General features: G+C 40.3%; 3 protein-coding genes and 1 long non-coding RNA gene across 5 annotated transcripts in view; 1 reads left to right on the top strand and 3 right to left on the bottom strand.

Annotated features, from left to right (window-relative positions):
- Window positions 1–3,908: 3,908 nt before the first annotated feature.
- On the bottom strand, window positions 3,909–5,296 carry LOC144542921 (uncharacterized). Its single transcript, XR_013507509.1, has 2 exons — window positions 5,072–5,296; window positions 3,909–4,588 (listed from the first exon to the last, which is right to left on the bottom strand). It is a non-coding gene; the product is annotated as an uncharacterized LOC144542921 (long non-coding RNA).
- A 3,202-nt stretch (window positions 5,297–8,498) lies between these two features.
- Window positions 8,499–11,501, bottom strand: LOC144542941 (uncharacterized). Its single transcript, XM_078290575.1, has 2 exons — window positions 11,414–11,501; window positions 8,499–9,345 (listed from the first exon to the last, which is right to left on the bottom strand). The coding sequence occupies exons 1-2, from the start codon at window positions 11,477–11,479 to the stop codon at window positions 8,848–8,850; spliced, it is 564 nt and encodes a 187-aa protein (XP_078146701.1). The 5' UTR covers window positions 11,480–11,501; the 3' UTR covers window positions 8,499–8,847.
- A 6,284-nt stretch (window positions 11,502–17,785) lies between these two features.
- LOC139924345 (mediator of RNA polymerase II transcription subunit 30) lies at window positions 17,786–22,649 on the top strand. Of its 2 annotated transcripts, none has more exons than XM_071915381.2 (5): window positions 17,786–17,921; window positions 18,306–18,539; window positions 19,630–19,788; window positions 20,280–20,369; window positions 21,549–22,649. In XM_071915381.2, the coding sequence occupies exons 2-5, from the start codon at window positions 18,318–18,320 to the stop codon at window positions 21,642–21,644; spliced, it is 567 nt and encodes a 188-aa protein (XP_071771482.1). In that variant the 5' UTR covers window positions 17,786–17,921; window positions 18,306–18,317; the 3' UTR covers window positions 21,645–22,649. The 2 variants fall into 2 exon arrangements, with proteins under 2 accessions (XP_071771482.1, XP_071771483.1); XM_071915382.2 differs by lacking the exon at window positions 17,786–17,921 and adding an exon at window positions 18,134–18,200.
- A 657-nt stretch (window positions 22,650–23,306) lies between these two features.
- The window catches only part of ext1c (exostoses (multiple) 1c), a 63,482-nt gene continuing 61,625 nt past the window's right edge, over window positions 23,307–25,163 (bottom strand). Inside the window, exons 10-11 of the mRNA XM_071915371.2 lie at window positions 24,865–25,036; window positions 23,307–24,499 (exon numbers count right to left, since the gene is read on the bottom strand). Coding sequence (XP_071771472.1) covers window positions 24,314–24,499; window positions 24,865–25,036 — 358 coding nt within the window. The 3' untranslated portion in view covers window positions 23,307–24,313. The remainder of the gene's footprint in view (window positions 24,500–24,864; window positions 25,037–25,163) is intronic.

The raw sequence follows: 25,163 nt of genomic DNA, 5'->3' as shown, positions 1-25,163 counted from the left end.
TGTGTGTGTGTGTGTGTGTGTGTGTGTGTGTGTGTGTGTGTGTGTGTGCAAAGAAAAATGGTTGTATAATTTCAGTGGGGCTTATCGTCTTTGTACACTGCACCATAAACGAAAGAGTCAAGGTTCACCACTTATCAATTTTATATCTTTACTCTCCTCATGCTCACATTCTTTTTCCATTACTGAGAACAAAATTCATTTCGTCATAACAGAACAAAGATAGCCTGTGGGTAAAAGAAATCAAAGAACAAAGACTCTTGTTTATGGCATTAGTGAATAGTTAACAGCGATAAGAAGTCGACCAATAGCCATGTGCCAGTTCACTTTTATTCATAACACGTACATTGGAAATGTTGGAAATATTATTAAGTCCTCATATAAAATAGAGCATTGGGAACCCACATTAAGTGTAGCATTAAATATTAATATCCATCAGTTTGGAATGACGTTAGCCCAAACTTTTGATGTATATCTTTTTATGGACAGCATATAGGCTATGCAGCATGTGGTGCTGGGAGTTATTTTGGTAGGTTCAGGTACCTATATGAATGTACATGTTAAATTTCATTGGAGCTTAGTGTAACAAAAAGGTAATCTTTGCACAACCGTATCTGCCAGGTGCGTCGGAGGAGAAGGATAAAGTAGAAATCTGTAGACTCCCGCACACTGTCTTCACTTACAAGAATATTATTAAATGGCACAACGCTTCGGTCAAATTGGAGCCTAGTGTAAAATCTCTGCAGACTCTGACAGCACCACCAGATCATCTGCAACCTGGAGGCATTTAACTTCTGTGTTTTATAGGGTGCAGGCCAGGGGTGGCTGAGTCCTCTATAGTGTCCTTGCCAATTCATTTATTAACAGAGTTGGCTGTTGTCCTGCATCATTCCATGACATTGGGTGAAGATGTTCAGGTACATAGTCTTAATTATGTAATAGGTCTTCTCCCCAACACCACTTTCTAGTGTTGTGAAAAGGAGACCCTCATGCCAGATTGAATCAAAAGCCTTCTCATAATCTAAGCAGGAGAAAATGTTAGATTTATTTTGGTTTATGTGTTTTTATAAGTGTGTGGAGGGTGTAAATATGAACTGTTGTTCGGCAATTTGGTATTTATCCTATTATTATTATTGGCTTTTTCTCAGGATGAAATTTGTTGTTATCTCTTGTTAATTAGGGAACAGGAGATCTTCCCCAATTAGTTGCTGCAGACACATGTGCCTCTGTAGTTGTTAGGATCGAATTTGTCACCAGGTTTGAAGATTGGAGTTATTAGTCCTTGGTTCCAGATGTCAGGAGAATAGTGTGAATATTATGGTCAGTATTAGAGATAGTATTAGACACTATCAGAGGTAGATTCTCTGCCTTTTGTCTAAGATCAAGTCTAGTATCTGTATCTGAATTTCCCCTAGGGGATCAATAAAGTGCAATCTTAATCTTAATCTTAGTATACTACATCAAGTTGGTGCTTGATGTGTTGTGTTTTTCTAGATCTGATTGTGTGTTTGTACTGTTTTAGGATTTCACAATAATGCAGTCATATATCCTGGTTGTCGAATACATTTTCTTAGGTGTTTGCAGTTGTAGCCAAACCATTTTTCATTGTCTTTTTGCTTCTAATTTGTTTTCTTCAGATGGGATAATGTACCCAATTCATCAAATATTCTGTTTATATGTTGTATGGCTAGGTTTACACCTATGTTAGTATGGGGAAATGTGTTAATTAAGAATTGGTCTAGAAGTGATTGAATTTTGTTGTTGCAAATTGTTTTTTGATGTCTGTCTATGCTGCCTTTAGTGTATTTATAGGACAAATTGAATTTGTACAATTTGCTGGGATCAGCTCCAGTGTTTTGATTTCCTGTCTGGGTTAATTTTGCTATGATCAGACTGGGGAATTAGAGGACTGACATGTACTGGATCCATATCTGTGAGGATGTAATCAATAGTGCTACTACCAAGACTTGAGCAACAGGTATATTGCCCATATGATTCATAGCCTACAATTGACTATGAGTGACAGAGCTGCAGTAAACATCTACTATTTTGGTTAATGATCTTATCATAATTATTCCTGGGTGGGCAAAAGGTCAGGGGGATGCTGATACCAGGTGTTTGTTCATCACCGTGGCAGCTGATGGTATCAGGCTCTGTCCTGATAACTGTCCTGACATTGAGGTCCCCACAGATCATTACACTGGTGGTGATTGATCTCACCCTGATATCTCTCTCTCTCTCTCTCTCTCTCTCTCTCTCTCTCTCTCTCTCTCTCTCTCTCTCTCTCTCTCTCTCTCTCATGTATTCTTTATTCTTTATTGGGATCTCCATTAGCTGATGCCTCCGTGATCACTAGTCTTCCTGGGGTCCAAACTCAAATTCATACCTATGAGCAATTTAGAGCATTTGTGAAATAAAAAATAAAAAAATAAATGTTTTCAAATTGCATATTTAACAGTGTTTTTTTGAGCTAACGTTCATGGGAAACATTTTACTTCCTCAGTGTGATGATGACTCTTGGTTTGATTTTTAACCACATACACTTACATGTGTGATTGGCTGCTACAGTAGCCTATACAGTCAACCATACATGTACTTCCCTGTAGTGATGCAGCATCTTGTGATTATTTTAGACCTTGGCAGGTGCTATTTTTGGCTGTTTAATTGCAGCAGTTGCAGTAATCAGCGGTTTATCTGACTTACCTGACAATGGGTAATTGAGGATGCCGGTGACTAAATAGGTCATATAATATTCTTTTGTCATGTCTGACACTTTGAGTGCCAGGTGAAAGGTCACTGTCAAGATTTCACTCCCAAATAAGTTCTTTTCTACTATTCGGTAGTCAGCAGGGACAGTGTCATATTAGTTTTGATGTTAAAATGGTGGTGCAGTGTGATGCAAATTTTTAAATGTATCATTTGAATTTTTATCACATCAATATTTTAATGGCATACATAATATACTGTACCCGAGATAGTTTTAGGTGTGATCAAAATGATCAAAACGTTATGAGATCGGCACATCACCAGCGACAGATCATGCTGTTAAAGTAACTCAGGTTTTGGGTTCAACTTTGTAGTTGAGGTGCAGCCTGTACAGGACCCCTTAGATTTTATCACTGAATGGAAGCTCAGTGTTGATTTCTCCTTAAACTTTATTTGCTTTTTTGCTCCCTATGACTGACTGAAAGTAACACTCACAACGTCACCAATTTCATGTCTTAGTTGCAAAAGTATTTTTAGAAAAAAGATGACGAAATGGCTACTTGCTGAAGTGTCTTGTAGAATTCATAGACCTACCTGCTATAGCCTAAATTTACCAACATTTGGCCCTTGGCTTATAGTATTAATGTCAAATCTTCCAGATCACAAAGCACAGCAAAAACTACATGAACTCTCACTCTTGAATAACCTCTATTCTTCTGTTCACCTCCTTTTCCTCTAATGATATTTTTATTATACAGTTCAATATCTTTAGGGAATATTGTATCTATCTTTTCTTACCAACAATATTTGCTAATGCCATATCATGTAATACACAAATAAATTAGAAGTCAATATTCCCATGGCAATTGGCAGTTAAGATGCACTTTATCGTTTTGATTAAATTTTAAGTACATTTTTTCCATCATTGTTGTTCCAATGTCAGTATGCTCCATGCAAATGAAAAAAAGATGAGTGGCTGTTTTCTCAAAGTACTAATTAAGTAAGTAAATAATTCTTGTTTTAATAGTGATTGCTTAAATTCAATCAAATATTGCACGTAGTTAATACAAAAGAGTTTTTATTCGTGTTCATGTTTGATTAACCAATAGGCTATATGTCAAATAAATATCTTCTCCTTCACACATCACACAGTAAAACATAAATTAGCCTACATTATACAAATTACACACAAATTCCATGCAATGTTTTTCAGAAATGGCACTTACAGAGTATTAATCAAAATATAGTAGGTTTGAGGCTTTGCACATTGCCCCCGTCAAATAAAGCACAGGCAGCATTCAGCACAGTATAGATATGCAAATATGCGTGGCTTCATTATCATTTGTAGGCAGCTTTCTTCACTTTGCGGCACTTGCTGTCTATCGGTTAGCAGACCTACTCTGTCCACTCTGTCCTCCATCATTTCCCAATCTCGACATTGTAAAACCAAAATTTTTTGTCAGGTGCAAACAGCTAAAATCTATCTCCTCTATCCCACTAACTTCCTTTTAACGTCAAAATAAGATCAGGGCGTTGCACTGTATCATTACACAGTATGATTGTTTAACAGTCATTGCAGCTCTGACCCTCCAGGGGGCGCCGCTCACTGCCAAAGAGTTTGAAGAAACAGTGATCCAAACAGCAGGGTGACAGAGCTGAGGATGACGCTCTTTCCATTCAATGGGGTGGTATTGATCGCGCCGGTCGTGGCTGTTGCTATGGTCGTGGCCGCGGTCGTGTTCGTGGCCTCGGTGCTGGAGGGAGACGTGCCATTGGTCGGCGCGGTGGTGTTGTTTTCCGCGGTGGTGGCTGCCGGCGCGGTAGAGTTAGGGGAGCTCGTGCCTGGCGTCACCGTGGTTACAGCTGATGATGGTTCCACTGCGGTCTGGTCAAGCACAGAGGAAGAGAGAGAGAGTTGAGTTGAGAGGGAAATACAGTGCAGATACAGTAACAGGGAGACACTATATATGACATAACATAACATAGATGATATGAAAGGCATTTAGGTGAATAACTAATACAAACAAGTCTAAAAAAAAAAACAAGACACTAATAGAAAATAAGATAATTTAAAATAACAATGGAATATTTCACTATGGCAGATGAGTTGGATTCATAAGATTTATGCAGGCACAAAATATCTGAGCTCTTTTTGACAGAAATGTGTGAATTTCATGGCCGTCTAAGTAAGAAGAAACAATATCAAATCAGATCTATTTCTGCTCAATCCCTAAAAGTAGTTCAGATCTGTGCCACAAAGGTGTTAAAAGTCAGATTTTTCAGGGTTTTTTTTCTTTTGTCAGTCTCCCTCTCTACTTCAAGAATACTTTGAGCTACAGACTTAACAGCCAGTAAAGAAGAGTTTTACCTGTGCATGGGTGAAACCCAGCAGAGCCAGTGAACAAAGTCCCAGGACAAGAAGGCACTTCATCTTGGAGGAAAGGTGACTGATTTCCTTTTCGAGGTACAACTGACAACTACAGTGCAGTAGAGCTGCAGATAGCTTATATGAACTTTACTGCTGTTAACGGCTATCCTATTGGTTCCTCAGGGTTTGGCCTGGGAATAAGCTTGTCTGTCCTTGCTGAGGGTCTTTGGTTCAGTGGAATGTGTGTGTACAGAGGTTGGTCTTTTATAAGGCATCCAGATTCCCCACCTGATACCTGTTTCCGTTCAGGAAGTCAGCCTGTCCGCAGTCTCCACCCTGGTTAGGGACCACAAATGCAAAACTTCCCGCCTATCTGTCAAGCCAATTGAAAACAGTCATGAGATTGATATACTAGATTGATTGGCTTCCTTCTCTTAGTGTAGCAAGAAAGCGCCTACTGTAACTAGGTAATTGTGCCTATTTTTTTCCTTTTATTGCTGTGCTTGCTGAAAATAATCAGTTGCTTGATAAGGCAGATGTTTGCTCATATGATAAGATGATTCAAATGATTTACTATTAAGACTATTTAGTAATTGATTAAGACTTAAAAAAAATGCATTGCCCACTAGTGTGGAAAGTTTTAAAATTGCATCTTGTATTGCACCTTGACCCTTTGTTCAGTTATCTGAGCAATATGTGCGTCCTTTAGGCTTCCCATTAGATTTCCCCTTGAAAATCAGGTTTTTTTTTATTTATTTCAAATGGACTCATCTGGTTGAATAAAGGGTAAAATAAAGTTCAGAAGAAGTTCCTCACTCAAATGATATATAGAGATGGTCTTCCATAAAGCAGGCTGCTGGACCAGAGTCCGAGTGTCAATAATTATTATACTCTGACGATACAAGGAAGCCAAATCTAATGCATAGTGACATAAAAGTAGTCTGGCAATGAAAGTAAGCTAATAAACCTTCATGCATACAATCTGTAGTCAGTTTCAGCTTAATGCAGAGGAATACTGATGTTAAAGCTCTGAGACTGTGCACTGTTTTGCCTTGAATCTATTTAAAGCCCCATTCATTCTTCCAAGAAAATTAAGCAAATTAATAACTCAGACACTATATTTTCCCAAGAGCCTCCCTCTGGGTTTGGGCCAGGCTCATTGCTCATCCACATCATGTCACTGAGCTTTAATTAATTTCAAGACGTGTTCAGTATCCTCTGGATGACATCACTCAGAGGACGATTTTACACTCAAAAACTCTTAATGACTGCCTTAATGATAACCAAACGAAGCTTGGTCAGGCAGATTAGAGTGTGGGGATATGTGGGATATTAGCTTTGTTTATGTCCTGTCAAGCAAATTTACGATTGCATTACCTATTTAAACTTAGTTTTTGTGTGGGCACTAATAAATGGACAGATCCACTCATGCTACCAGCAAACATCTTTTTTTCCTTCAGATAAATAAGACCAAAGTCAATGTTTCCAACAACAAATAGCTCATACTCTCATGTGTACAGGATGTGTCAGTAGTAGGTGAATGATAAAGCATTGTAATAAAGCTGTGTCTCAATCTTCCGCAAAATCATTAAATCTAACAGGTTGTTTCCTTATTGTTCTTAAATAGTTTCCTTATCTCCCACTTGAAGAATGACGAGATCCTGAGAATTGAAAGTGGGGTAAGTGTGTGTGTGTGTGTGTGTGTGTGTGTGTCTGGGTGTGGATGCATCCATTTTGTTAATGAGCAACTTTTTTTTTTGTTAATGAGCAACTTTTTACCTTTTACCTCAAGAACATATTAAGGCTAGCTGATAGTATCTCCTCCGACCCTTCGCATCTGCTTTATGGAGAGTACCATCTTCTGCCCTCTAAAAGGCGGTTCAGAGTTCCGCAGTTCAAACACAACAGACTGAGGACTTCTTTTATTCCCCAGTCAGTTATGTTGCTTAACCAAAACAGCAGGCCAGTCAGGGAAGTGCAATCAGGGACTCCTGTGCAATTAATAATTATTATAATTATAATGGTGAGGTGTAAAATTAGGATTTTGGGTGGAGAGTGCAATACAGCGGATTAGCGCAATATGGGGGTAACTGAGGGTCCCTGTGCTATTTATCTGCTATTTATCTGCTATTTATGTGCTATTCGGATGTTTATGTGTAATTGAATGTGGTGTGGTTATGTGTTTTATGTGCAATGTCATGTCATTGTGTTTATTCTGAACGGAGCTGCTATGATGCATGACAAATTTCAGAGAAATCTGACAATAAAGTCTTATCGTATCGTAACGTATCGTAATGAGGACCTAATGGAGCAAAATCCTTATCCTTATCCTTATCCTTAATAATTCCTACGGTCCCAGTGACTTCACTCCCACACTGCTGTGCTATGTTATGAAGAGGGAAAACAAATGCTGATACATGGAGACAAAGCAGAGATATTTCCCTTTGTGCCTTGACAAAACTCACCCACAGCCTTGCACATAACCTCCTCAACCTGTAGTGTATTAAGATTTGTTCATCGTATTCCACACATTCTGCACATAGCTGGTAGCTTTGACTAAATAGATAAGCTCAATTATACTGCTGAGTCATGTCCTGAGGAACCTTTCCTGAAGCAGAGGTAGATCCATGAGAGAAAAACACTTTTGATAAAGGTGGTGTAGGACAAACAGCAAGAATTTGAAAGAGATGCTGTTTGAATAAGATTACATATCTATTATATATCAGGTCCAACAACAGAAAAACAAATGGAGTGGCACTGTGACTGTTTTACCTGCTGTGTTGTAAATCACTTTGCCAGGTGACCTGACTGAACTGAACATTTGCTACAAACAAAATGGCATCATGGCTATAAAGCACAATCTCTTTATGATACCCTGTGTTTTCATAAACTGTTATTTCAGTAGAAATGAGGTTATATGTGCTTATAACTTGATTGTGATGGAGGTATATTTGTGTTTTGTTTCTTCAGAAGACAACGCCCTGCCTGCCCTCTATCACATGCTCTAGGTTTCCATTCTCTTCAGCTTGTTAATCATTAATCTCTTCCCATCTATCTTTTATTGCTCTCATCTTTGACATCCTTTGAATGCAAATGTGATATGGTTACAGTTCACATCAGTATTGCAATTCGTATTTATTATGAATTTTTTAGTATTACAAGTTTGTTGTGATTATGATTGGTTTGAAAACTTTTGTAATTACAAATGATCTGTATCAGTTTTTTACAATTCAGTGGAAATGATCAACTTCCCCAACAGCTTCCCTTACTTACTTGATCTGAAGATTTTCCTCCCACTTGCAAATGTTTTTCACTTCAAAGAATACATTTCAAATCTAATTGTAAATCAATTTCGATTTTTTTTTATTTGACAACAAAAATCGAACAATTTCATTCTATATTGTTAATAATAATAATGTTTTGGCATTTGTGTGTATGATATGTGGAATTATTCACGGTCCATTGAGATTGTGAGGACCAGTTATGTTCAGAGGTGGAACAGAGCTCAATGCAAACAAAGCACTTCATAGCATCAGTGTGATAAATGTCTGTGATGGTCACGGTAACACCCATTAAGCAAAGGCCTCACAGGTTTGAATCAGGGAATTTATCCATAATACATGGAAAGATTTGTGGATTTGTAGTCAATGATTGAGAAACCTTTTTTCCTTCTGTGTACTGAATGTGACTTAAACTGAGTTGTAGCATGTTATACAGTAATGGAGCAAAGCTGTTGCAAATGCACTGTGGAGTCCCTCAGTTTTATATTGTCAGTGCTACACACTATAGATGAGAATGGAGATTACAGGCACCAGGAGTTGGCTGCAGGACCCGAACAGAGACGAAGACCCTGCTTTTAACGTCGTAGCTGCAGGTCTGGAGTGTGTGGACCAAGTGTGAGTTGTGTGAGGCTGGCCCACACTTGTAGGACTTGTAGGCCGAGTGCTGTTTGAGCTGGCTGTGGTGATCTTGTCTGCTGTGGCTGTGGTGATCTTGGAGGTCGTGGTTCTGGGGTTATGAGTGACTCCAGGGGACACTGTGGCCCTCGTTGATGTAGTGGTGGTAGCCGTGGACTGGGTGGAGACACCTGGAGGCGGTGCTGTGGTTCCATTACAGCAGGTGTGGTTGTTGGGGGCGGTGACATTCGAGGAGTTGCTGGGCACCGGCGTGGCTGTCGCAGGTTGGATGGTACTGGCTGGTGCAGTGAGGTTGGTGTCTGGTGCACTCGTCACGTTTGAAGTGGGGGCAGAGGTTGAATTTGATACCGATTGCTCCTGTCAAAGATTAAAGTAAAAACAAAATGTCACTGTAGAGAATATACAGGTGAAATCATCTTCTCACCGCTGTCATGACTCCAAAGTTCAATCATATTCTTGTCTTTTGCACTTGTCATTACTAGTTGCAGTCATGGGACAGAGTTGACTTATTCTATTCTATTGTAGGTCTGCCATCATTATCATTACAATTATCAGTATTCAGGCGAGAAAAGCAGAGCCCAACACAGAAATGATTAAGGGGGGAGATCCTCCTTCTTAGCATTGATTATGCGCACATGCACACACAATTTAAATTAATGTTAAAGTTTAAGAAAATGATATAGCTGTTTGTTGATTTGTTTTGTTTTCTTGTTTGCTGAATCATAACCAGCATGCTATTTAACTACAATGCTCATCCAGTAACTTGCTACAGGTATCCCTCTGAGTAAGGGACTTTCATGGACTTTCACTCTATTGATCCCCAAAGGGAAAATCTTTTTTTTTCTTGCCACCACAGGGAGGTCAGAGGTCAGGCTCAGCTACAGAGCAGCAGCCCTGCAGCTGGTCGGGATTCAGTGTGTTGCTCAAGGACACTTCAGCAGGGTGGAATGGATGCTTGCTGACACGCTTGCTTCCAGTTGAAGGATTGTCTCTCTGCTCACTGCACCAGACTGCTTTTTATCAGCAGTTCATATCTGGTCACTGTCTGGTGATCTCGTGCTGGGGGACATCAGGGTGCAGAGGAGCATATTTCCTTGTAGTCTCTAATTGTGTGCCAGTGATGCCACAGATAAAGCCCTCCCACACTGTACAGTGTGTCTCTGTCACCGTGACAATTACTCATGGCCACGCCATGCAAAGGTCAAGCACTTGCCGCTCCAGCTGAGTCCATGAAGCATGAAGGCATGAACCACACTTTGCATACTGCCGTGGTTCTATGGCAGAGGCTCGCGGTGGGTGCCTGCGCCCTGCACTCTCTCTGTTATATAATTGTCCCCTTGCTGCCTGTCTGCCTCATCGTTGCCTTTCATCTCCTCTCTAGTCCAGACCTCTGCTTTGTTTTTCCTGATAGGCCCTATCTGTTTTATCTGCCAATGGGAGCTCTCCAATGGCAGACACCAAGTAGCTCCCTCCGGCGAAGGAAGGGATTAGAGCATATCACAGAACTGACAAAATGACATTCAGTAATACATTCAATTTCACAGAATTATAGCAGTGGAGAAGCTGTAAATTTATTTCCTGGTGATTCATATGGGGGATATAAACAGTTTTAGCGGCTGATATAATGATTTAACACAGCGACTCTGGTCACGCTCTACTTGGAGAATGAATATCAGAGAGAAATTTAGGTCAATGAAAACCAGTAATTGTACTCTCATAACGACTGTAATTTGACACAGGCTATATATTTTCCTGTTTTCCATTATGCAGTCAACTAGTCACGTCACTGCAATGAATGTGTGGTGTGTATTTCTGTGCTGTTTTGTCCTCGTATTGTACTTTTTATTTTTCTCTTTCTTTGCTGATATGGACCTATGTGTCTGAAATAAAGTTAAATTGAATTGAATTGTAGAGTAAGCAATGTTTTTGCCATGACCAATAAATAAATGCTCTGCCAGAGAAGAAACACGATCTTATGTTCTCAAAATAAATAAGAGAAAAAAAGTCCTATCGATTTACTCCCTTGCTATGAAAATACTTGATGACAGCATCATTGTAAGAGTGAAATGTTTTTCTCTTTACCTCTTACTCCATTTGCCTAGACCATGAAGCAAATTCAAATGTTTCATTAACCTCTGAGACTAATTTGACTGTAACCTCCTCGTAAGCAAGAAAAACAATAAGCAGCTGTGCCATTTCTGTGATTTAAATCATCTTAATATGCACACACATACAAAACAAATAGTACTGATATGCCAGCTTCCCAAGAGGTGTCTACCCAATCAGAAATAGTTTTCTATGGGCATCACTGACTTCTGAATGTGGACGCTGTAGCTCAAATACCTCCAAGTATATTTGAAGAATATCACTGTCTATTCAAGTCAGCGGACCATGTTCTGCACCAGGCCTCCGGAGCATCCCTTACCTTAGTGCTGCCCAGTAGCAGGGAGGCCAGACAGACATAAAGGACGAGCTTCCCTGTTTTCCCCATCTTGGTCCTCGGCTGCCTCCTTTGGGTCCTTTGTGGCTGCTCCCACCCTTCTCTCTGCGTTTTTATACCTGCCAGCTTTCCATCACACACTAATACTGATAACGGTTAGTAGTCATGGAGATCTGAACACAGTTTGACCTATTAGGCTTTTGTATACTGAGAGAGCAGATATTAAAATGTGTCTGATATGTAAATGAGAGGCAAATGATTGATCTTCCATTGCATGAGCAAAGGCCTACAGCCGTTGGACTCAAGCTATTTGTCAAAAGTAGATCTCATTTAAGGCCTTTTCTGAAGCTCACACCAATTACTTCCCAGCTCCGCCCTGGAGAGTAGAGCATGTTGCTGAAGTGATGTTAGAGGTTTTGAACACCATACAACTTGACTCATTATACAGTAATACCATATAACATGTTATATTATGCTACCACATATTATCCCGATTTGACTAGATTATTCAAATGAATGACCAGAGCTGAATGTGCTGTGTACACCTTTATTTGTCTCTAGAAGTTGTGTCTCTCAAGTTGTGTGAAATCACCTCTTATGTTTTTTTATGGACCCAAAATAATTCTACTGTGGCATTTTGACTGATGAAAAGAAAACAAATTCCAACTATTTTCTCTTTCAATCCAACTGTTCACCTCAAACCACCCCCCCTTGTATATATGCAAAGAAGAAACTTGAGGGAAGAAAGAGAATTGAGGAAAACTGATCCGATGTGATAAGGTAATAATCCACCTGGAAATGGAATGTGACCACAGAAACCCACCAGTAAAGACTGTCAGGGTTACATTGATAACAGGGGAACTGTGCTTGGTTTGCCCACACATTTTTCAACCCTACTCGACGTTATTTTGATGGAAATTTTGGGGAATAAGGCACGTTTTATTTCTTCTCTCCCTGCTGACTAGCAGCTGAAGGAACTCTTGGAATAATAAAAGCAAGCAGATAGGAATGTGCCACTGTGACATTTAGCTTCTGATATCAGCAATGAATTTTGGGAGCGCGGTATTTGTACAAACACTTGAGGAAAAACTGGAACATTATCAACTCTCTATGAAACAAAGTAATGACACGGCAGTCTCAATGCACTTTTATGTGAAGTAACACAATAACAATGTTGGTATGTAACTATGTAACTGTTTCTATTGCCTATTAACAATGGTGTAGCAATATTCATAAAGTTCAGTTTTGGAAAAAGTCTCAAGGACAAAGGTTTCTCCAGCTTCAAAGTTAGTAATGTTTCACTTTCATGAGAAATATACACCGGCTTGTAACTTTTGCTATACATACAATATCAAACTGGTACCCGCTCATAAAATTGAACGCAATAAAATTTCCCCATCTGAATTTCCTTATGACCCTCTGATGTCACTGACCTTGTATAACTATTTTTAAAGAAGAGCAGACAGTCTGTTCCAGTCAAGTATTTGATTAGGTTATGGAAGACTGGAAGGTTCAGAGGGAAAGATGTGACAGAACAGCGTAAACAAGGATTCAACCCAAAGCGGTCACCGATATAAGTTATCCCAACTGGATGCTCTGTCACAGAAGTTATTCAGCATCTCATGGTTCAAGATCAATATTGCAATCAGTCCACAAATTCAACCCACAAATTGTGTAAATGTGTGAATAGCTGATGTTTGGATACATGCAGGTAATTGAAGGAAAAGTGTATGAACCCAAATGTGTATGGGATCAGTTTTTTGTTTTTTTTTAGAAATTTAAAGTCAATCTGCAATGAAAAAGCAGTTAGTCTAAAACTTGGAACACTTGGGGGTTTAAACCATGATTGGGAAACTACAGTGGTTATCCAGTTCTTCTCAGTTGTCATCATCCGTCTTTGATCATCACCTGTTGAAGTCGTGCAACCTCAAGGACAAGAGGGAAGCAGACTTGTTCCTGTAACAGACTGTTCTGGCAGCCGGCCTGAGAGCACAGCCGGGCCTTTGTGGAGCTTTATCAGCGGTGTTATCTCCATGCTGCATATTTCCTGGTGTAGGGCACTTTTATGTCTCTTTCAGATAACCCACTGGCCCACGCTATCATGGCAACACACTGAACGCTGCTGCACATTTACAACAGACTTCCAATTTGTGACACTTTCATATTTTTCTCTTCCCTTCTGCTTGTAGGATGTGTCCGTTTTCCTGGCCGATGCTTAAGTCAATCATTTTCACACTAGGTTGCAAGCTTCTTTGTCTTGTTCTGATATCCATTATGTGTTATTGATCCTCTCTTGCTTGACAGGTTTTATCTGGTCAGTGAGACTTACTGATTCCAACCGGAAACGTTTTATTGCCATGATTGATATATAAAATGCAACCAAAAAGATAACAGGAGGAGATGTCTCGTAAACTTTTCATATGCTGCCCAGACAGATGTTCACATTTCTTATACAAATAAACTCAAAACTGTAAAACCTAGGGGCAGATTGATATTTACAACAACTAGTGCAGTGCCCGTTCGCCCCGCTGCTGCACAGAACGCTGTCCGCTTGTTTATTCAAAGTTTATTAATATTGAACGTGTCGCGTGTCCAAATTGCACCAAATCCGACACTGCACGTCCTTGGGTCCCCAGCAATACACCCGCCAAGTGTGAAGTCGATCGGACGAACGGTTCTCGAGATATGCGATGGACACACACACACACTCACTCACTCACTCACTCACTCACTCACAGACAGAGATTCTTCGCTTTATAGTTAGATGATAATGATGATGAACAATGGAAGGCGTATTTCAATAACAGAATGAAAAGCCCAGTAAATTACAAACTGAATGATACTCCTACAAGCTGTGCCAAATTCCTTATGAATTTGCTGCATGTGAAGGAAAAAGGGGTAAATATCTAATTCAGAGCATGTAATTGATTCTCATTCTGAACAAAAAATACCCCAAATATCATACAAAGATTTGGTTAAAATAACACCAAATATTTATATATTAATATAATATATATAATAATATATATATCAACAGAACTTTTGTCTGATGGGATTGTGAATAAACAGGTTGCAAACACATGTTCTCCCCAGTAGCAGCCCAGTAGCTCAGGCACAATAAAAGCTGCTCTGATGATTTTATTTCCCCTACAGGTGATGAGGGTGAACAACGCTTTATCTCTAACATAATGATAACATTATGCAGTGTTAGCTTCCTTGGAAAAGGTTACACCTGTGTCTTTAGTGGATCCATGCTACTGATATGATGATTCAATAAAATAAATGTATTATCATCATCATAGCATCTGTGGCTCATATCTTATTTTCGTGGTGAGACTTTGCTGTTAACATTAACATCAAATAAAAGGTTAAAATGTATCTAACACTGTCACAACACACTTAACACTTTTAAATGTATTAAAGCAGAAAAGTGTACAGAACCATCAATAGCACAGAATAAAAGCATCCAAATACTTCAGAGTGAAAACAAGGCACAGACAGCTGCAGTGACTGAGTGAAGGACACAAAAGAAAAGGTCAGAGGGTTTTTATGGCTACAAAGGTCATTAAACTTTTATTAACGTTGGAACTGTACCATTCTATTTCACGTCATAACTGTATACTGTATTTTAATCCATTACTTATTCCCTAATTGGTAACTAGTTTTAATAATTACCCTAACGGTTGTTAATTGTTGATGCAGTATTGTGGAAGCCAAGTAAATAGCCACTGGCTATAAACTTAGGCTAACTGGCTTTCATATAGCTGAATCTTAAAAGTGAGTTTCAAATAATAATTGTATTTATTTTATTAAAAATGCAATATTTCCCAAACCACTATATACAGTGGAATCAAAATAATGATTCACATATTTTCAAATACTACCACTTACACTTACTGTAATAGTCAATGATTAATTCAAAGGAATGAAGCAGGCAGTGTAGAAATTAAAGAGACATTCTACTTAATTAAGAATATATTACTAGCAAGTACCTAATACTCCTTATGAGGGCTACCTGTTTTCCTTCAGTACAGCTTCAAACCTCCTTTGAATGCTGTTATAGTCCTGACCTGTGTGCAGTGGGACATCGGACCATTCTTCAAGAAGGAAAGCCTCCAGTTCTTTGAGAGATAAAGAAGATGGAAATCTACTTCACACTCTGCGCTCCAGAACTTTCCATAAAGGGGGGGCATTATCATCTTGGCATATGGACCACGATCAGGGAAGATTATTTGCACCAGAGCATTTTACAAGACCAGCAGCTGGTCCTGTAAAATGGCCTCATATTCCTTGGCCGTTATACAGCCATGCAGAGCAATCATCAGAACTAATGACTTCCAAGAAATGTCTGCCCATACCATCACAGAATCACCGCCATGTTTCACAGCTGGCAAAAGACATTGTGGTTTGATGGGATCCTGGAGTGGAAGCTTCCGGGTTGAAGCTTTCTCCAAATGTAAACATGTCGTGTAGGAAAAAGGGTGCAGGATGACTCATAAGACTGTATTACTTTTTTTCCATTGGTCAAGGGTCCAGGTTTTGTGCTCCTGTCGCTAGGCTTTGTCCGCCTTCTTCCGTTGGCCTTGAATACAAGTGGTTTCCCAATAGCAGCCCTGCCATAAACCAGGGTTGTGATTCCCAACGTCATTGCAGTTAAGATTGTGTCACAGAGGTGTTGGTTCATTCCTGTGGTCACTTCTGAGGCCGTAGTTTTATGGTGTCTAGCAAATATTATTTTGTCCACCCTTGTTTAATGCGCTGGTTTCTTGTATGGCTACACACCGTTTAGTCAGAAGCTTGTTTATTAAAAATGAATAATTTCTAACAATTCCTAATTTCCCCAAAGATAGAAACCAGACAACTACGACTGTGAGTGGTGAAGTCATGCTAATGTATTCTGTGGAGGTGCTCCACTGAGGATCACAGGAGACCAGCTTTGTGGACTAATTTGTTTGCCTGATTTGTCACATTCACAGTAGCTCAATATTATTACAATATGACCCATTCCAAACTGGAAAAGGTATCTCAATCTTAAGAAAAGGATATGGTTACTTCACATTATCTCTCTTTTCCAGTTCATGTGAAACCAAGGTGTGTGTAATCCCAGATAAGGGAACAGCACAAATTTTTCTCTCTTTTCTATTATTCTCTTATTTTCTCCTTTCTGGAAATAACAGACAGCTGTAAATGTTTGTAAATGCACATAGGTGTTTTCTTGGGCATAGGAATAACACATTTCAAAACTAAAACAGTGGTTTTACCATTCTGTTTATCGAATATTGATATGAGGTCATCTGACCGGCGTGACGTCTATGACTTTATTTGTTGGTTCACAGCAGTGAAGGGCATCCTTCTTGGCTGTAAACCACATCACATGAAAAACAAAATCTACTTCCTGAAAATTCTGGCCAGTCACAACTGGTCCAACCTGTGATCTTGTCGAACACAAGGGTAAAGGTTTTTTTTAATACCTCAGGGCTAAGAAGGATTAGTCCTATAACCTTCAATTACTCCAAAACATGTAATCTTATTGCATGCAGACTTGATTCAACTAATGGCTATGTAGCCTACTTATAAGCCTCACAAAGCCTTGACAGACAGGACAACCTCAAAAATCATCGTTTTAACTGCAGAATCGTAGAAATCTGTAATCTGTAAATATATGTAAATATTTGATTTGCATAGTTGCACATCTACATTATAGGAAAGATGCTGGTTTGGGTCATGGGGGGGGGGGGACAAGTTCATTGATTAATATATCTTGTATATAATCATGTATATATTCCTAGAGTATTACTATATGGACACTTGTTTCTCTGTTGTACTCGATAGTAAGTTTATAGTGACCAATTGTAGCCTACTTCTATTTCCCATGCTATCACTGTAATATTATTATTCCTATGGGGATTTACAGGAATATTACATGTCATGATATTTGTAAATTTATTATAGGATACTGTCGTTTTTCTTCATTGTTTATAATTGGTCAGGTATTCCTCCATACGTATTAGACATTTATTCTGTTTTGGAGAAGGCCTACTGTCTTTATAATGAAAGACTGTACTTGTAATTGACATTCTTTATTTGCATTTGTTTTTATTTCTCCATAATTGTATTTATTATCATTATTTTTTACTTATTTTAATTAAATAATATATTTTTTTATTATAATTATGCTTATTATTACTACCTTTATTCTGTATGGTAATGTGGTGATGTCTTATGTTATGTTATGCATTGAAAACTACGATTGAAAGTCAGTTACAGAAAAAGGCCTATTGTCTCCATCTGGCGGTGGAAAATGCGTCCTCAGCCAGGAAGTGACGCAATGAAAACAATAACGCGCTGTTCCTTCTGGTCGACACCAGTGGAAAGGCTTCATAATGTGCTCCTTATTTGAATGAATAAATGTGCTAACGTTAGTCTTTTGCAACTACTTGCGCAAACCGGAGGAATTGTGATAGCATTTAGCCAAAGGACTTGATTTAATAAGGTAAGCAGCTCTCTGCTGCAGAGCTAACACGTAGCTAACTAGCTAGCTAACCAGCCTGCCTCTGTGTGATTCTTTATTGTTTCGGCTAAGTTGGCTAACTTGGCCACCAAGGCTGCTTAGTATCTCTGTCACTCACTCAGGAAGAACTCTGTGTGGTTCTTTTTTGAGGTGCATACAAAAGGTACACGGTATACGTTACGTTTAATGCCCAAAGGGACATTTTATGTGAAAGTATCTGTAAGGAGCCGTCTTAGCACCAATATTTCATTGTTTGCAAAGGTATCCCTTCCACTACTTATTCTTCCAGTTGTATTTATCAACAGTTAAAAGCCACCTTGTTCACTTGCCATCTTAACTTCTCCCTCTGTCTCCCCTCTTCCTCAGATACGTGAAGTGATGGCAGCTTCCTTACCTCAGAAGGGGCTGGCAGGGATGCCCCCCCAGCAGCAGCCCCACCTGCCCCCCAGTGCTGCCTCAGCCCCGGGCCAGCCTCCCATGCCCCCCCAGGGCGCTCTGAGAGAGATCTCCCCGGTGTTCCTCTGTCGTATTGGACAGGAGACCGTCCAGGACATTGTCACCCGCACTATGGAGATCTTCCAGATCACACGAGCCACGCAGGTACTGGACACTGGCCCCTGTACATGATACATGACTTTATTTTGTGTGGAGAGTACGTCACACCGCAGTTATTATAATGTGAATGCCATTTTTAGCAAACAGTACATACTTTGGAGAAGTCACTCCAGACCTGTTCTGAATTGGCAGGATCCACTCGTAAGTTCAGCGTATAAGAGATCCACCAAGCAGCTCATAGTTAATGAAATATCATCTTTTTTTTTTAATCTGTTTTGTCCTTTGTCCTCTTTGAATTTTCCGTATCTCCCCATATCTCCCATACAGTTGCCTATAAGCAAGCAAAAGGGGTACACAAGTTGAGATTTTATTGAAGAACAAGTTGCTTGCTGGATCACTTACATGCCGATTTTACTGGTGGATCGGAATGACTTAGAAAAAGTATTGAATGATGTTGAGTGATATGAGATATGTAACTTTTACAGTAAAAAAAAAAAAAAGCTGTGTTACAATAACAGTGTGGAGTTTGGTGTGACATTGTCTCCATAGAAAAGGCAACATCACATATCAGAGCTGTCTATTTCTGACATGCATACCATTCTCTCTCTTTCTGTCATTGTATGGGTGAGAACATCACGTCAAACCGCATGCTTAAACTTCAGTTCAACTTCAGTTCAACTTTACTTTTCAGAAAGTCTTAAGTTTTGTTCGGAAAGAGAGAAATACAGAGATAGAGAGAGAGAGAATCCTGCATCAAATACAGAGAAAGCAAGAGAGAACGGCACGTATCAGGGCCGTCTCTGTCTATTTTTGACTACTTCCTGTCTCTTTGTTAAGTGCCTGGTTGTTAACTGGATGGCTCATGTCTTTCTAGCTCGCAGAGTTCCTTTCTCCTCTGTCAGTCTGCATTTGTCCCATTTTTACTTTCGACTTGGCAACTGCTTGGCGATGTCATTGTCTGTCTCTTAGTCATCCTTCCACCCCCACCTTGTCTGTCTCTGTCTCTAATTGTTTCTCACTCTCTCAAGGCTCTTACTCTCCTACGGTTGTCCCTGCCCATTAAACTGAAATAGTTTTTCTCTGAATTGAAAACTTAAAATGTGAACTCATGGAAGCCCCTGTGTTTTTGCCCTAGCTTCCTAATGGTGTAACCCAGAGCCAGGCTGTGTACCAGGACCGCTTTGGGAAGCTCCAGGAACACCTACGTCAGCTGGCCCTGCTGTTCCGAAAGCTCCGCCTCCTGTATGAACGCTGCGTGGAGATGACCTCTGACCTGCAGGAGGGGCCGCCAGAGGTCAGGAAGGAGCTTTAGTTTTCTGCTTTTATTATCAGTGTCACACAGAACCCCTCTTGCTAGGTAACCTTTTAGGAAATAGGAGTAAATGCTGCTTGAAATTGATGCCCATGTGTTTTAGAATGCATTTTGGCTTGCTCCCAAGGTATTATTTTCTATGCCTGAGAGGTGTCATATTATGTGAAAAAGGAGGAAAAACAAGGAAAAAAAACAAAAGTGGAGGCTTCTGCTGAACATTGTCATTTGCACCTTATACCTTTTCTGTCTTTTTGTCTGGGTTTTTGTCGAGAACGCATTTGAAAAGTGCTTGGGAAATGAGGCTACTTTAAATTCCCTGCTGAGGTTTGTGAATCTCAACGATATTTTTCTCCTTGTGTCCTTCGCCGTTCCCTGCACTCGGTCCCCTTTCATCATCAAAATCCAGTGCATTTATAGAAACCATTTGAGGGGAGAAACATTAGTAATTCTTTTTATGTGTTCCATGTTCCCAGCTGGTGCCATATGTTGGAGAGGAGATGGCTGCTGTCAGAGTGGAGCCTTGCAGTCCCGCTGTCAACCAGGAGAGACAAGAAGTCCTCGAGGTGTGTTTCTGTTCTCTCTCCGTCACAGATAATCACAGATAATAATTTCCATCATTGTCTGCAAAAAAAACTCGGGTGCATTTGTGTTTAAAGGGATTAGCCACCTATTTTATGCTGTTTTACAACGTTTTGCATCTAAGTAGCTAGTTGAGCAGTTGTGAGAGATTCCACATTGATCCGTTCCTCTGCTGTTCTCAGGTTATCAAACAGTTAGCAGTTGACTTCCCTGCAGCAACTCCACAAGCTAATACATAAAATAACTATTAATTGTAAAATAATTAAAAATTGGTGGCATATCTATTTTAATCCCTGATATTTTTTGAGAGCTACTGGGGCTAGGGGTATAGATTGTCTGTGTTAAAACAATCCCAATAACACAAAAGGTCTTGTACCTTAGGCATCAATATAACATGGGTGACACAGCATCCTGACAGCACATTCTTGGACCAAAGATATACTCTTTAGCCTTTAGGCTGAGATTTCTTTTACCATGAATAAAGAATTTCTGACTCAGTCCAAGTAGACTACACATGGTTATCTAGGTGAAAAAAATAATCTTATTTCCCCAAAATGAGAAAAGAACAGCGCCACTTGACTGTATTTTAACTAATCAAGTCACATTCATGAGCTGTGAAAATCCCCTGCAAATGCCTCTAGGTGGCAGCGCCGACACATTAGAAGGCTTAGGTGGCCCATTGGCATAATGGCTGAAATGCAGAATCTCCATGTCATTTGCAGCATAAATACATATTCTTTCATAATCTGGGTGTTCTTTGTTTCGAACATGAGAGCCAATGCTCCAGTGGGATCAGGATACCTGGCAGGTTGGGAAATTGCCACCAGGCAGCCACCAGCCAAATGGTGATAAATTTTGCCTTTGGCTGGGAAGCTCTACCTACAACTTTGGCAGGTAACCAGCCATTGTTGAGAGTTTCTTTTTCACTCTACAAAAAAATCACATTTGGAAGGCAAAATAGTAAAAGTGCCTGGTGAATTTAGGAGTTTATCTTTCACTGTTGTCAGGGGCTTAAAAAGTGAGCTCACAGGCCTGATTCCTTGTCTTGGTGTTCCTACCCATCCCCTTTTGTTTGATAAGCTGACACATCAAAGGCTATGTTTTGTGTGCTGTAATTACGCTGCTGACTGGTGGATGTTGTCTCTCTTGTGGTCCTTCTGCAGAAGGTACGCCAGAAGAACCAGGAGATGAAGGTTCTGATGGATCAGATGAGGAACCTGCTGTGGGACGTCAACGCCATGCTGACCCTCAGGAAATGACAGCACTACACTGACTGGACCCAGCCTCTCCTGAGAGATGAGGTGCCTCGACAGGCACACAGACTGCAAAACGTTGCAAAGACCAAGTGGAATAAGTGAATTTATACCGGGTTTTGGAGGTTAGACATGAAAACCTTCTGTCTTGGCACTTCATCACTGAAACTCCGACGTCCTTTTTCTTCTCCCAGCACCTTCCGTCTTTGATTATCTCTTGTATAGTATTGGATTAGAAATTATTGAGAGAAAACAGCTAATCAGATAGGATGAGACTTCAGCTAAAGACAAGATAAAGGATAAGGCTGTGATGTCACCCTGATACACTCCACCTCTGGACACTGTTAACTTTACCAAGAATCCAAATTCATAAGAATAATGTTTTTTTTTATATATATATATACACGGTATACAAGGCAGCTGACAACCCACTGAGTATTTTTTTTCTTTTGGATGTGGTTGTCCAGGGCTTTCTGTTCCATGAATATTCAAATAAGTTATGAACTATTATTTTCATACATTCATACTTCATACTTACATAATCTGTTTCCAAACCAACAACCTGTATTGCCTCAGTTCTTTAAACATTGTATTCATGTTGTTTTGCCCCCAAGTGCTTACTTGAGACCAGACAGACTTCAGTTCATTGCATTTAATTCTCCCGGAAAGCACAGGAGCTGATCTGATGACAGTGCTTACAATAGGAACAATGCCCTTGTTATCCTCTGTGTTTTGTACAAACATTAGTCTCATGGGTTCAGAATCCAAATTAGCCTCTTGGCAGCTATGCATCTCAGGTGCTTAGTGTGTAAGTGTGTGTGTGTGTGTGTGTGTGTGTGTGTGTGTGTGTGTGCATGTGTTTAATGAGATTAGCTTCCTGAGTGCTAGACAACACACCTGTCTACCCTTAGGGTGTTGAGACTTGCTTGCCGGTGAATTTATTTTTGTAAACTGCAGGATAATAAGTTACTGGGTCATTTCTTTTTTTGTACAAAATAAACTTTTTTTCTAACAAAATCTCAGAACATATGTTGTAAAGTGCTGCTCCTAAATCACTTAGGGCCACATTCAGACCTTGACCTAACTTGATTTTTACGCACGCGCCCCACTGTGCCGTTTCCAAGCCTGCAGTTCCATGCAGGTGTGTGTGGCCTCCTGTAAGATGCGCAATTGAGGTGATGAATATGTAAATCTTTGCATGTCCACCTTCACATTATGATACACAGATTCTGACTCTGACTTAAGTCCATTCGTATGCTCCTTTCCTTACACACCCAACCCCTGAGGTATTGCTGAGTCACAAAAACATGAAGGAAATGAATGGGATTGGGCAATGCTGTTGATCGGTGTCTGAACAATTGGAATGGTATTTAAAACAATTTCGCAATTGAATAAAGCGAGTACAGGCACTGGCACGTCCAAAATCATTGGTGCACACATCAGATAGTCAACAGAAACAGCTCAAACATGCATATCTCAGTCTGCATAAGATCCGCTTCTTTTTCCAATGTCTGAATCGGGCCCATGTTAATCCGTAAGGTGAAATGTCTTAATATATCGTTACAGTAGAGCATACTTACACATACACTTAGTTGAAATTGATGATTTTGGGATATAGGACCTGCTTTAGGCTATTAAATCTGCATTTAATAATGTATACAGTAGCAATCTGAGGCCTAATCTCTTCAGTTTTTGCTTATTCGTTGAACACGCATGAACCCTTTTCTGCACTTCTCCAAAAGCTCAAGGGGTGACAACGCCCTCCTCCCCTCACCTATGTTACTAGGACTGGATGCTCCAGTTACCAGGAATAGGGTTTAAACCATTCCCTGTTGCCTTACTGGTAGATGTGAGGGTACAGGATCCAAATCTGGTCAGTTACAATTGGACCCGCTGATATGTGAATTATTTTACATCCATGACTTAAAATGTGTCATGTTAAGTTAATTCAGCTCCATCTCTGCTAAAAATATATGCACTGTACTTGTTTGGATAGAGGGTGTCTGCCAAGTGGGAAAAAAAACAAATCATTAACTTTAAGGAGCACCATGCCAGAATTTGCATTTAGAAATCTTTTTTTTATTGGTTTTACAGTTAGCATTTTGATGTGAAATGATCCGTTTCCTTGGCAACGGTCCCTGCACACTAATGCTGAGACACACGTGACGGCCGGAGTGCATGGCACCAATACCAGTCCCTTGGGTGCTTCTGGCATGAGATAGCCATTCCCTTCCTATTGTCACGGCAACAGCACTGACATCAGAAGTATTCACACAGATATGTTCCATTTTTTTTTTTTTCACCTGGGACTGTCCATTCTCATTGGGAGGCCCAATCACAGGGCCTCTTCTAAGGCCCCTAACGTTTCCTCCTCCGATCTCTTGTCTTGCCAGACTGGTGGAGGAGGGAGAACCATTTGAAGCTCATTTGAAGCTCGTTTGCAACCCCTTTATATATATATATTTAGTTTCTGTCTGCAGAACAGTCCACCAGGGTCTGTCTGTTGATTGTACTTTGTCCATATCACAAACGGACCAGACTGCCATTTTTTCCTGCCAGTCTGTCTCTCTGTCCATATCTCAGACAATCTGGAGCGTCGTGTCCTGACTGTCCACCACTGATCTGTCCATTTGTCCGTCCAAAAGGCCACCAGTCCGTCCGTCTGTCCGTCAGTTTCATGCCCTCTCCAGGTCTTTGTACTTCTTGCGGAGGACCGACACCTGATCCTTGAAGAGCACGGGGTCCAGGCGGAACTGAGAGTGGACCAGGGGCATGTAGCCAAACCAGCTGGCGAAGGTGTTGACGCACTCCTGCCGCTGGTTGAAGTGCTCCGGGTTGGCCCAGGGCGCGCTCTTCGTTCCCTGGGAGGTAAGAGAGGAGCGGGAGGAGGGTGAGAAGAGTTCTGCTGGGCCTCTGATGATGTGATGGGATAACTTTTCAGGGTGTAGTGAAATATCTTTAATGCCCAAGTGCACTACAGTTAGGGGAGGCTGGTCTATAGAGGACAGGGAGAATGATCCTACCCAATTCTTTGAAGGAAAATGTGAAAAAATGTAGTTGTTGAGTCTTGTGTACAGCAGATTTAATAGCTATACATTTTTGGGCCTGTAACACTGCATTTTAACAAGCCTTGTCCTCAACTTTTTGAGTCGCCAGCCTCCACTGACTACAACAAGTGAGAAAGCACATTTTGGGTATATCAATGATATCGAAGATGCCCCCCTACCTGTGGGTTGGGCAGCTCCTTGTACTGCTTCCTTTGAGCCACTTTGATTGGCGGCAGGTGGGTTACCGAGGAGACCAGGAAGTTCATCAGGATGTCCTCGCAGTTGGAGGTGCGATCCACCAGAGCCCGCAGAGAGGGGGGCAGGTAGTGGGAGAACAGGTAGTGGTAGTACCTGTGGGGCAGGTGAAAACATTAGATGTGTGTATTGGTATTAAAATAGAAATAAAGTAAGTCTGAGAGATATTCTCCCTCAGAATCCACAGGTAGTGGTAGTACTTTGGAGAGAAAGAGAGCGTCAA

This window comes from Centroberyx gerrardi, chromosome 19, assembly GCF_048128805.1.
Source record: "Centroberyx gerrardi isolate f3 chromosome 19, fCenGer3.hap1.cur.20231027, whole genome shotgun sequence".
Classification (NCBI taxonomy): Eukaryota; Metazoa; Chordata; class Actinopteri; order Beryciformes; family Berycidae; genus Centroberyx; species Centroberyx gerrardi.
Note: the sequence above shows the minus strand (reverse complement) of the source record. Positions and strands in the feature narration are given on the sequence as shown.

Bases quoted from the DNA above. Each gene is read 5' to 3' on its own strand.
- LOC144542941 (XM_078290575.1), bottom strand. From the start codon at position 11,479: ATGGGGAAAACAGGGAAGCTCGTCCTTTATGTCTGTCTGGCCTCCCTG. The intron at 9,346-11,413 runs GTAAGGGATGCT...AATCTTTGACAG, and splicing joins TGCTACTGGGCAGCACTAAG to GAGCAATCGGTATCAAATTC.
- LOC139924345 (XM_071915381.2), top strand. From the start codon at position 18,318: ATGGCAGCTTCCTTACCTCAGAAGGGGCTGGCAGGGATGCCCCCCCAG. The intron at 19,789-20,279 runs GTCAGGAAGGAG...CCATGTTCCCAG, and splicing joins TGCAGGAGGGGCCGCCAGAG to CTGGTGCCATATGTTGGAGA. The intron at 20,370-21,548 runs GTGTGTTTCTGT...GTCCTTCTGCAG, and splicing joins AGAGACAAGAAGTCCTCGAG to AAGGTACGCCAGAAGAACCA.